General features: G+C 49.4%; 1 protein-coding gene across 2 annotated transcripts in view; it reads left to right on the top strand.

Moving 5' to 3' along the window:
* HECTD4 (HECT domain E3 ubiquitin protein ligase 4) overlaps nucleotides 1-12,254 on the top strand; it is a 2,430,065-nt gene that overhangs the window by 972,385 nt on the left and 1,445,426 nt on the right. For both annotated transcript variants that reach the window (XM_085634374.1, XM_085634373.1), the window contains exon 46: nucleotides 7,496-7,611. In XM_085634374.1, the coding sequence (XP_085490500.1) occupies nucleotides 7,496-7,611 (116 nt within the window). The remainder of the gene's footprint in view (nucleotides 1-7,495; nucleotides 7,612-12,254) is intronic.

Here is a 12,254-nt window from a genome sequence, read left to right as displayed (position 1 = left end):
TGGCAGTGGTGGCTGCTCATCTCAGGAGGTCAGGGATTCCGGTTTTCCCCTACCTGGACGACTGGCTTCTGAAGGCAGAGTCCCCAGAGATGGTGCAGCGTCATTTGCAGGTAACATCTCAGCTGTTATTCGACTTGGGTTTTTCGATCAATGTGCCCAAATCTCACCTGGTGCCCTCTCAACGCAACCTGTTCATAGGGGCGGTACTGGACACTACTGTGTGTCGAGCATTCCCTCCTCCTCAAAGGATTCTCGACATTCAGGAGATGGTCCCTTTATTCCACAATGGAGCGGTTGTTCCAGTTCTGAAGGTCCTTCGCCTGCTCTGTCTGTTCGCTTCCTGCATTCTGTTGGTCAGCCATGCGCGCTGGCACATGAGGGCGCTCCAGTGGTGCCTCCGCAAGCAGTGGTATCAGCACAACGGGGATCTCAGGGAGTCGATCAGGATCTCCAGAGAAGCTGCAGCGGATCTATCTTTTTGGAGCGTGGAGGGCAATCTGTCGCAAGGAAAGCCCTTCCATCTGCCTCCATTGGTGGCCACAGTGATAATGGATGCATCCACCTTAGGGTGCTCATCTGGGGGATCTGGAGATCAAGGGTCTTTGGTCTCCAGAGGAAAGGTTGCTTCACATCAACCTTCTGGAATTGCGGGCGATTCGTTTGGCGCTCAAGGCCTTCCTCCCTTCCCTCCGCGGTCGGTCAATTCAAGTCCTGACGGACAACACTACCGCGATGTGGTATGTCAACAAGCAGGGAGGAGTGGGGTCTCTTTGTCTGTGCAGAGAGGCTCTGCGTCTATGGTCCTGGGCTCAGGACCATCAGATTTGTCTGATGGCAAATCATCTGGCCGGTGTGTTGAACGTACGTGCGGACAGTCTCAGTCGGCAGTTCTCTGCCGACCACGAGTGGAGGCTCCATCCGGAGGTGGTTCGTCACGTCTTTCGGACGTGGGGGACCCCTCGGGTGGACCGGTTTGCCACCCGCGAGAACGCGCACTGCCTGTCGTTTTGCAGTCTCCAGTTTCCGATGCAGGGGGCGTTTGGGGACGCGTTTCAGTCGAGTTGGAGCTCACGACTCCTTTACGCGTTTCCTCCCATACCCTTGATTCCTCGGGTTCTGAGGAAGATTTGCCAAGACCGGGCCCAAGTTATTTTGGTCGCCCCGGATTGGCCAAGAAGGGTGTGGTACACAGATAGCTGGAGAAATCTTGCTGCAGGCCGTAAAAGCAGTATTGTGCCGGTTCTAACCAGCTGTTGTTGTGCCGATGGCTGGCACGATGACGTAGGTGGAGCTGCGTGTTCAAAGAGAAGGGAAATCCAGAGAGAAAGTGTCTCTCTTCAAAGGATTTCCCTTCCTGCTACAATGACATCGCGCCTTAAGCAGTGCGCGTGCATGCTCACCCGAAATACCAAACAAAAACCGGTAGGTCTAGTCACCCTACCTTTGAGGCCCGAAAATAGAGACCCCTTTCGAGGCCCCCCCCAAAAAATCTGGGGTTGCTTAGACCCCCCACTTAAAGCCCTGGGCTTTTGTTAAGCGTGACTACTCACCCATAAGGGTCTCAAGGCGCTGGGTGTGGGGGGGGTCCAGGTTCCAGTCCCTCAAGGAGGGGGTCAGTCGAAGAGCCAGGTTTTGAGGTTTCTTGCGAAGGTGGGAAGCGATGTTGTCTGTCTGAGGTGGAGCGGGAGGGCGTTCCAGGCCTTGGCCACAGGGAAGGAGAAGGAGCGACCTCCCGATCTGTTTTTTCTGGTGTGTGGGACCACGGCGTAGGAGAGTTGGGCTGATAGTAGGGTCCTTTGGGGTGCGTGGAAATTGAGTCGGCTGTTAAGGTATGCAGGTCCGGTGTCGTGGAGGGCCTTGTGTGCGTGGGTGACAAATGGAAAAACAACAGTTGATGGACAGAATGCAGAACAATGTCATACATTCACCCCAGTACAGAGATTTGGGCCTAAATCCATTGTTTATTTGCTCACCATGCCGTTCCAGTTTGAACTCGGCCATATGCAAATCAGTCCCCTTTGGTATCGCTTTGTTCGCCCTAAGTTGACAGGATATGCCCAGACGTGGGTCCCTTGCTCACTTTGCCACTGGATTCAAGATAGCCTGGCTGATGAGGGTTATGAACCCGAAACCGGTGCCAGGATGCTTGTTTCCGATCCAGGGAAGACATGGCTTGGCAGTTCGGGCTGGACTGTTCCCATGAGGCACAGGGTCAGACTGATTTGCATATGGCCGTGTCTGAACTGGGGTGGTGGAGTGAGCTAAAGAATGATGATGGATTAAACCCAGACCAGTTGACTGGGGGTGAGTGTTTGATTTGCTCCAACGCTCCGTCCATCATCCCCTTTGGTATCGTGTGCATGGATGAGCATCTTGAAGGTGACTCTTGCCTCGATGGGGAGCCAGTGGAGTGTGCGCAGGTGCTGGGAGATGTGGCAGTGTTTTGGCAGGTTGAGGATCAGTCTTGCGGTGGCGTTCTGGATGTTCTGTAGCTTGCGGGTGTGTTTTTTTCTGATAGAGACATCTAGCCGCAGATTCCTTAACTTAGAATATCCCCAGGCGTCAGACTGGATCCGGAAAGTTTTAGCAGCAGCACCTCTGCGTGCCTGGGGACGGCGCTACATGACCCCGCCCTGACGTCGTCCACGTACATGGCGTTAGCGAGGTCGTATAAGTCCCTCCCGGCGTGCTGACATCAGTTTCCTTCTTTTCCGCGTACAACGCGGATCCGGAGTGAGCGGTTCCCTTGGCCTGTTTTCAGGCCCTTCATCGGCGCTTTTGCGTCTGGAACAGTGTGCGATGCCCTCGGGCTTTAAATCCTGTACTTCCTGTTCGCGGCAAATGTCCGCGACGGAACTGCATCTTATTTGTATGTGGTGTCTCGGCGAGCACCACGACTCCACGGACTGCGACGCCTGCCAACAGCTCAAACCGAAGTCCCGGCGGGAGCGCCGGATGAAGCTTCTTTCGCACGGCTGTCCTGGTCGGAGTCGTCTTGTCTCCCGACCTCTTCAACGCAGTTCCACCGTCGTTCGCCCTCTGGGGCCCAAGGCCGTCGTTCACCATTTCTTGGTGAGTTGCGACGTATGTCGCCGAGGTCCTCGACCTTCACCTCCTTCAGGGGCGCTGGTTCCCGGAAAATTCCAGTCCCGCGGCCCCACAAGTCACCCTCGCCCTACCCGCCCTATCCAGGTGTGAGGGAGACTTGGGCCCAAATGGAGGCCTATGCCACAGCCTTGCAGGCCTCACTTGGGTCCTCTCCCGTTCCTGGGGCGTCAGGGCGTGCTTCGGCTGGGTCCCCCTGTACGATCCCTAGGGCATTGTCACGGTGCGGCCCGGCTGGGTCCCCCTCTGCAACCCCCTGCACCCCTGCCGCGCCACACAGTCCTGCGGGGGCTCCCGGTGGCATCGCAGGCGGTTGCTAGTGCTCAAAGCCTCGCTTTGTGCACGCCTCGGCCTTCCAGACAGGCAGACTCCAGTCCGGAGCCGGGGCCGTTGCCAGCCTGGTGCCGTAGACTCATCTCCCCGGCTCTGCCTCCGCTTTTTTCTCCCGAGTCAGGGCCTTCTGTGGTCGAGACAGAGTTGGCGCCGGTGTGGCAAAGGAGGCTTGCCTCCTCGGATCCAGCTCCCTCTCCTTCATCTTCTTCGGAAGGGGAGCTGGTCGTTGATTCGGCGCCAGACGAAGCAGATCCGGCACCAGACAGAGCCGACTCGGCGACGGATGGAGTCGGGTCGGCGCCGGTCGCAGTGCCGTTGGCGCTGGCTGCGGTTGTTTTGGTGCCGCATCGCCGTAGGGTTGTTGATGAGTCTTCTCCGAAAGCGTTTGAAGAAAGCGTGGCAACACTTACCCCTGTCAACACCGGTGGTATTTTTGCCTGTGCCTCCTTTTAGAATATGTGGAGCCAACAGGATCCCTGCCTCCTCTTCAGGATCCACAACCGACTGACTCCTCGCCTCTTCCGGAGCCTCGTCAGGACCCTTATTCCTCAATAGGGGTTCCCTCAGTGGAGCATTGGTCGCACCCTCACTGTCTTGGGAGGGTTAGCCTACAGCCCTCACCTAATGATGAGCTATTGTCTCCTCCTCGGAGAACTACCGAGGCTGGTGCAGCCTTTCTGTGAGGGGTCTCTTCGGCCACTCGGATTCTGAACATGCAACCCCCTTCGGTGCCCCTCTCTGTGGACCCTTTACTTGATGTCCTTCACCGTGGGTCAGGGAATGTGGAGCAGCTTCTGCCCTTTGAACCTTCTATTTATGATGCCCTTTTCGGCACCTGTGTTCGGCCAGCTTCTGGTGACCCGGTTGCTCGTTCGGTCTTGCACCGCCACCGTCTTGCTCCACATGATCTGGTCTGTTTATTTGTGCAGCCGGACGTGCAAGGGTTTGTTGTGCAAACTGCCTTCCCTTCCCTGCCACGGCTGACTCTTCCTCCCTCCCGGGACATTTGTCAGGCAGCAACGTGGGCCTCGCTGCACACGTTTGCCAAGCATTATTGCCTGGACAGCCAAGTCTGGAGAGACGGCTTCTTTGGCCGTTCCGTTCTCAGACCCACCACCGGGGTTGGTTTTGCTGGGGTATCTATTCTAAGGTGAGGAATCTAACTAACGTGTTTCTTTCAGATGAACAAGTTACTTACCTTCGGTAACGATATATCTGTAAGAAACATTAGTTAGTTAGATTCCTCACTGCCCCACCCATCATCCCCGTTCTGCGAACCGATATCTAGGGTTAAGGTCATCCCTTTCAGGGCCCTAGATTCTTGGCACCAGTGTCGGTCTCTTGCATGGCTATGCGTTCCTGGCACGTAAAGCTATGTACAAGAACTGACGTCAGCGCGCGAGGGTGGCGTCTAAGTACTCCGACGATGTCATCCCGGCGATCACGACGCCCGACGACGGACGCGAAGCCGCAGAGGACGCCTAGCGACGCGCAAGGGTATGGCTGACGAAAAATCTTTCCGGATCCAGCCTGACGCCTGGGGATATTCAAAGGTGAGGAATCTAACTAACTAATGTTTCTTACAGATATATCGTTACCGAAGGTAAGTAACTTGTTCATTTGTGTTAGCCACGTCTCTTCATGGACAAATAGCAAACAACAACATTTGTACATTGTGTGTTCATTCCTTGTACTAAATGTTCAAGGTATTGTGATAGTAAACCTACAAAGTGGCGTAAGCATTTGGAATTCACTGTCACGCAAGCAAATGTGTGTCACAAGCCATTGTGTAGAAAAGAAGGCAACTTAAGAAATGTGTACATGTAAAATGGCAGTGTTTCTTCTCGGGCCTAGCTTAGCCATTTGCCACTACATTTATGACTTCGATTGTTTAGATTTACCCAAAGATACAAACCTTCTGCCAGAAAATATTGATCGTAATTTCAGAGATAGTGGAATGGAAAGTGGAAATGGGACCCCATGTAAGTTTTTGAATATATGATATGTAGGAATACCTTGAGAAGGCAAGGTATGGAAAAATATTTTTCCCAGTTACTTGATAAGGGTAAAAAGAGACATTACCGGTTTAGCGACCAAACACTGACACTTATATAATTCAGTAGGTTTTCATTTCGTTTCTAGTTATGTGAACCAACAGACTTTTGATGAGTTAGAAGAGGAGGGTATGTTTAGGTTTCTGGTTGCATAAAAGTTGATTTATATGTCAAAACTGCAGAAATATATTTAAATATGGAACAGTCTTAAGGATTATAATTGGATTTATCTTGAAACCTACCATTGATAAATAGTAGCATGCACTAAAGAATGTGAACAATATTGTCATTGGAAGAAAAATCAATAAACTAATCAATTAGGGTTTTTATTAAGTGCAGCTTCTCACCCGGAAAAGTCTCAAGGCACTGAAGAAGGCGGCAAACAGATGGGATTCCCTTCCTTGGAACAAAGAATTTCTTGACTGCATTGTTACCAAAGAAAGGGAAAAAAATCTCAAATAGAACAGGGAGTCGTGACACCTACCATTCTAGAGTGTAAAATGTCTCCAATTAAAAAGTCAGCAGTAGGGCGATGTGGCAAATATTATTTGCACTATTGTGTTATAAAATGCCAAACAAATGTTGTGATGCCAGTTGCAAGATCCGTAGCCTGCCCTAAAAACCATGCAAACCTTTTTTACCCATTATGAAGTTGATCGAATATCGTTCTTTTGAGTATTTTTGGGCTAATCTAGTCGACGAGTTAGAAAAGCTGGATAATGCACGCTCCCCAATGCAGTCAATTATGGTCAAAAACAGGATTTAGTGCCTAAACTTTATTGCCAATAGGAAGAATCAGAAATGACAGAAACAGTCTTCTTTCAATTCCCTGTGTGAAGCATTTTATACAGGACCCAAGGGTCACTACTGTGCGCCCTCTCTGTTTCACTAGATCTGCTGATAGTCCTCCATACACTCATGGAGAAGACGAGCTTTATATGAGTTCCTTTGGCGGTAATCAGTCAGTGGTTCTACACATGCAATGTGGTGCCAACTGCCTCGGACTTCACTTTAGGGAAGTATTCTCCACAAATGTGTTACAAGGAGCTAACCGGAAATGAGCTTGGCTAGTGGACATGAATGTCATGCATACTGAAAGGATTTTTCTCCCTGCTAAGACTACAGATGCAGGGCATGGCTGGGTGGTCATAGATCACTTAGTGGTTGTCTTTAACATTGTCAGGTATAGGTCTTCAGTTAGAAAATTCACTTTTATTAAGCTTTGCATTTCTTGTGTTATTATTTCCTGTATTTTTGTTGATTGTTTGAGGTTTTTCAAAATTTCTGTGAAGTCATCCCCAGCTTTTTTTTTTTTTTTTACTTCATTAGTTCTCATTCGACACACTGTCCAAAAATCAGAGATAAAAGTATTCTTCAAGAAGAAGCAGGTTCTCAAATATTGGTCTGTGCTCCACTTCTGTCACCACAGGAGAGAAAATTGTATATTGTAAATTGTTCAAAAAATATTACTTAATAAAAAATATTACTCAAAAATGTATACCTCTGTGAACGTTTAACTGTTCCATGTGAATATTCAATTATGCCAATATTAATGGTGGATTGGATCTAAGTTTTAAGACTGCTACAGCTTATCTTGTTTTTGCCTATCTTTCATTTGTTATCAATAGTCAAGTGATCCTCATTTTTCTGTACATGTAACAAATATTTTATTGGAGTTATAAAAAAAGTTATTTTTAAGATGTAATCTTTCCATACTCTTGATTTAGTTTTAAAATGCCTGGCTCTTAATATGTAATAATCAGTTGTATTGGTTGACTGTATTTCTGAAGGGCTTGTCCAGTATAGGTTAGTGGAGGGCTGTGGTTAAAAAAAAAAAAGTAAAATAATTTAACACTGTTCATAAATATACATTTCTGCGTTGGCACACATGATAAATGTTAATACATGTGTGAACGAGCTTTTGATTACTTTAATGATATTCTGTCTAATAATTAATTGAGTAACTTGAGCAGTTTTAAGATGTTCATATTTTTAAATTGAAGGGCATGTCTTGTCATGGCTCAGCTTTTAGAAGACAGCCTTTTTTGTGAAGAATTCATACAACAGTGCCCTGCAGCAGTCGAAGTGTTGAATTTGGTAGCCCAGGAGTGCAGCCCTGGTAAGTAATAATTCACATCCATTTATATTTATTGATATAAAACATTATAGTTGGCAAATGTGAGCAAGTGCATATATATTTATCTCTTTCCTAAATCAAATACGTTTTTTATAATAATGCAATTTACTAAAGAAATTTACTGAAATCCTGAAAATGTGTGCAATCAGTGAAGCATACTTTTTTTTTTTTGTGCGTTTCTTGACCTTTGGAATCTGTTTAAAAAAAAAATTCTTCATTAAGTTTGTTCTTTTGAAGGTATAGACCATGTTCATATACAGTTACATATCTCATATACGACAGCTGATACAATGAATATTCCAAAGTAGACTCAGGAATTTAGACATATACTCCCCTCCAAAGAAGTTTCCCAATCTGACTAAGTTTTTGTTTTTCGGTAACCAAACTGTAACTAAGCCAACCCCCTAACTTTCCCCCCCACCACCTCCCCTCCCCCCCCAGCCGGGTCCATGCAACTTGAGGTCCATGTATCTTAAAAACCATCTTGGGTCTCCTCATGCCTCCCCTCCTGACTGTGGGTCACCACCCTAGTGGAGTGTGTCTCATCTTGTGATACCTGTGTGGAATGTGGGGCCTGTCCCGCAATCTCCTGTACCATCATCCCCCACGCCAGCAGTACCTCAGGCAGTTTGTCATGTCTTCTAGTGCTGCGCATATGCCCCACCTCAGCCAGTGCCCACTCTCTCAGGTCTGTTTTCCAGGTTGCCAACGGCGGCCCCTGCTGAGCCAACCAGTGAATCACTATACGCCGCCTAGTTATTATAAGCCCAAAAATCAGGAACCGCCTGCTCGTCTTGCGTTTAGGGTCACAGGGATTAAACCGAGGACACAAGAGCGTGCTTCCATGGTGATCGTCCACCCCGTTATTCTATGTAGGTCCTCTAGGACCTTCGCCCTGTACGTCTGAATTGTTGGGACAGGTCCATACCATACGTGGGAAGTCCGCCTGAACATGGCGACTTCTAGGGCATGTTGGATCTCTAGAACTATCAATGGCGTGGAGCCGCCTGGGTGAGAGGTAGGTTATATGATCCATGTTATACTGTATTTGCTTGCATCTATTACATACCGATGCCTTGCGTACACTCTTGTGAATTTTCTCCCCGTCCCGCCGTGTAATTTCCTGCAGACACACCTGCTGCCATTTCTCCTCTACTTTCAAGGGTCCACATTTTTTTTCGGCCCTCAGTGCCCTCTCTATGGGGTGACAAATTTCCGCCCTTCAGCCATGGCGATCATAGTGACCAAGGTATGGGTGTGCCCTGAGGCCATAACTGCTGTGCCGTTGCCGCTATTTTGGCATATTGCAAAATTTGCCCCGATCCCAACTCAAAGGTAGCCACCGCCTCCTGATAGGTAATGAACCTATTTTCCGGGTATAGGTCAGACATATGTATGGCCGCTCTTGGATAAGCTTCCTGACCACTCGGTTCCATATCGCCTTTAGTAACCGCACTAATGGAGGACATTGTTCCTGACACCCCCCCCCCCGCCCGCCAAAGGAGTGCACCCAACTGCCGGTCTCCATACGTGTCTGCCAGTAGGGCTCTTTCCCAGGAAGGGTCCGTGTCCATCCAGGCTATGGCATGCTGTAATTGGGATGCAAAGTAATAAAGTTCTAAATCTGGAATTTCTAAACCGCCTTTGCCCCACCTGCGTTTCATGACCTCTAGGCTGATCCGACATCGTTTCCCGTTCCATAGCAGTTGTATGAGCAGTGCGTCTATTTCCTTAAATACCCTCTGTGGGAGTTCAAAGAAGGAACCCTGAATTTTGAAGAGACATCTGGGCAAAACCACCATTTTCATCAAGGCAATCTTCCCCATCAATGAGAGCTTAAGTGGGTTCCAGAAGGTAATACTGCCCTGAAGACCTCCAAGTATTCTCCCCATATTGTGCTGGTAGAAGGTGTCTTTATCTCTGGATATCCATATCCCAAGATAACGCAGTGTGTCCGATACCCACAGGAGCCCCATCTCAGGGAGCTGGACCCCGTCCCTCTCGTCTACCGACCCGAATCGCATATAGTTGTGCTTTTAATTTATTAATGTAAAGTCCGGAGGCCCCAGCGAATTGCTCTAAAACCGCAAACAGCATCGGCATTGACTGGGTCGGCTGGCGCAGGTACACCAATGCATCGTCGGCATACAGTGATACGATATGTTCCATACCACCCACTTGAATGCCCTGCCCCTGGAGCACCCCACGGAGATGACATGCCAATGGCTCCATTACCAGGGCAAACAGCAAGGGGGAGAGCGGGCATCCTTGTCGCGTCCCCCTTTCTATTGATATTGTATCCGACGCATACTGACCCGTGCGAACCCTCGCCATAGGCTGAGCATAAAGTAGTTTCACGCTGTTCACGAAGCCCTCACCTATCCCCATTTTTAGAAGCACCTGCCATAAATATTCCCATCGGATCGAGTTGAATGCTTGTTCGATATCTAGGAATATTAAGGTACTCTGGTGGGCATTACCTTCCAATGATTGACTAACGTGTGCGAGACAGCGGATGGTCCTGCCTGGCATAAAACCTGACTGGTCATCATGTACCAACTGCCTGAGATACGGAAGGAGCCTACTTGCCAGCACTTGACTGATCATTTTAAGATCCACATTCTGCATGGAGATTGGCCGATACGAACTGGAGAGCAGGGGATCCTTCCCTGGTTTGGGGATCATCACGATCAGTGCTTCGCGCATGGAATCTGGGAGTATGCCGTTGTCACCGGTTTCCTCAGTAATTTAAAGGAGTTTAGGAATCAAGACCCCCCCCATACTCTTTGTATAGCTCAACCGCCAGGCCATCCATCCAGGGGGACCTAGCGGTCTTCAAATGGGTGATTGCCGCTCTGATCTCCTCCCCCCTGAAGGGGACCCCCAAGGACTCCCGACTCTCTGGGTCGAGACAAGGCAGTTCCACCTCGGCAAGGTAGGCCTCCACAACCTGAGGGGCGGTGGGGGGCTGGGGCTCAGAATATATCTTTTGTAAATGGGTGGTAAATGCTCTATTGATCTCGTGTTGTGTATATACCATGTGGTCGTGCTCCGTTTTAATTGTCAAAATCGTGTGAGGCTGTGTCTCCATCCTAATCAGATGTGCCAATAGGCGTCCCGCCTTGTCCCCTTCCGTGTACCAACGGCGTCTACTCGTGGTTCTATTTTATTTGCCCAGTGAGTCCCAGATGTCCCCTATCGTCCGTCGTAGTTCCGCCCACTTGGCCGGCCCTTCCTCGTCTGTGGGAAGCTCTTTTTCTAGAACCGCCAACGCTCCTCGTGACATTGTAAATACCGTTCCAGCACTCTCCTAACCCCCACCTCCGTGGACATACACACCCTCTGCAAGGCAACCTTCATCGCATCCCATTCAGGTGCCCTAGTGCTGGCTGTACCCCAATTCATATCAAAATAGTCATCTAACCCTTTCGTTATCGCATCTTTGTAGGTCGGGTCCGTAAAAGCCTTGGTGTTTAGTCTCCATAACCGTACCTTGGATCTCGGCCGGCCCAAAGTATATGATATCATCAGAGGGGAGTGGTTGGACAGATATCGGGCCAGATACTGCGTCTCCTCTATCTGATGAGCGGATGGCATCTGAACAAAAAAAATATTATAGTCTACTGTATGTGTTGGCAGCAGGTGTGTGGCACGAGTACACTTGACAGCGGAGGTTGCGATGTCGCCATACGTCCAGCAAGCGGTAGTTGTGGAGCATCTGGCGCATAACCTCTCTCGCTTTAGGTTTGCGTCCGGTTTGGGGGGGGGGGGTGTCTGTCTAGCTCTCCATCGAGGGCACAATTAAAATCTCCTGCGATAATCAGCTCTACACCTGGATTCAGATCCAACTGTCCCAGGACCCGTCCCAAAAACTCCCCATCGTCACTATTCGGGGCGTATAGATTTACCAGACATATGCATCGTCCATCTAGTGTCCCCTCCACCATCACATATCTCCCGTCCGGATCTAGTCTAGTGTTCACAGCCTTAAAGGGGACTCCTGGTGCCACCCATATGAGCGCTCCTCTAGCAAACCCTGAATTGGAGGTAGCAAAAAACTGTGCTCTCCACCTGCGGACATATTTAAGACAGTCTCCTCATAGGTGCGTCTCCTGGAGAAGGGCTATACTTATCCCGTATCGTCTGAGATACGTCGCCACCCGAATCTGTTTAACCATATTGTTAAGCCCCCTAACATTCCACGTTATGAGTTTATACTTTTGTTTGTCGCCTGGCATGAGTTTGGTATCTATTGGTGTGGTGACACCCGTCGTTCGTGGGGGGGAACCCAATAGTGTTGCAGTGTGACCCCTTGCACTGAAGCCTCTCGGGACCTTTGGTGATGCGGCATAGTAAAGTCCCGGCATGAAACTGTGAAACATAACATTGTGAACTCCCAATCCCACCTTCCCCCTCCCACAGGCAGTAGTACTGCATTCTCACAACCCAACCTCGGTCTGAGGACTCAGGACTCCACCCCACAGCTATCACCCTCCCCCTAGATTACCCCCCTAACTTGAATCAACAACTCTGATCTGAAGAACGTTCACTAGAAAAATAACCCTCCCGATCTCGGATATACAGCCAAGCTGTCTGGCATCGCGCGACCCTGCCCGACTGGTGGC

The sequence above is a fragment of the Triturus cristatus genome, chromosome 11 (genome assembly GCF_964204655.1).
Source record: "Triturus cristatus chromosome 11, aTriCri1.1, whole genome shotgun sequence".
In the NCBI taxonomy this organism is placed as follows: domain Eukaryota; kingdom Metazoa; phylum Chordata; class Amphibia; order Caudata; family Salamandridae; genus Triturus; species Triturus cristatus.
This window is presented reverse-complemented; position numbering and strand designations above follow the sequence as displayed.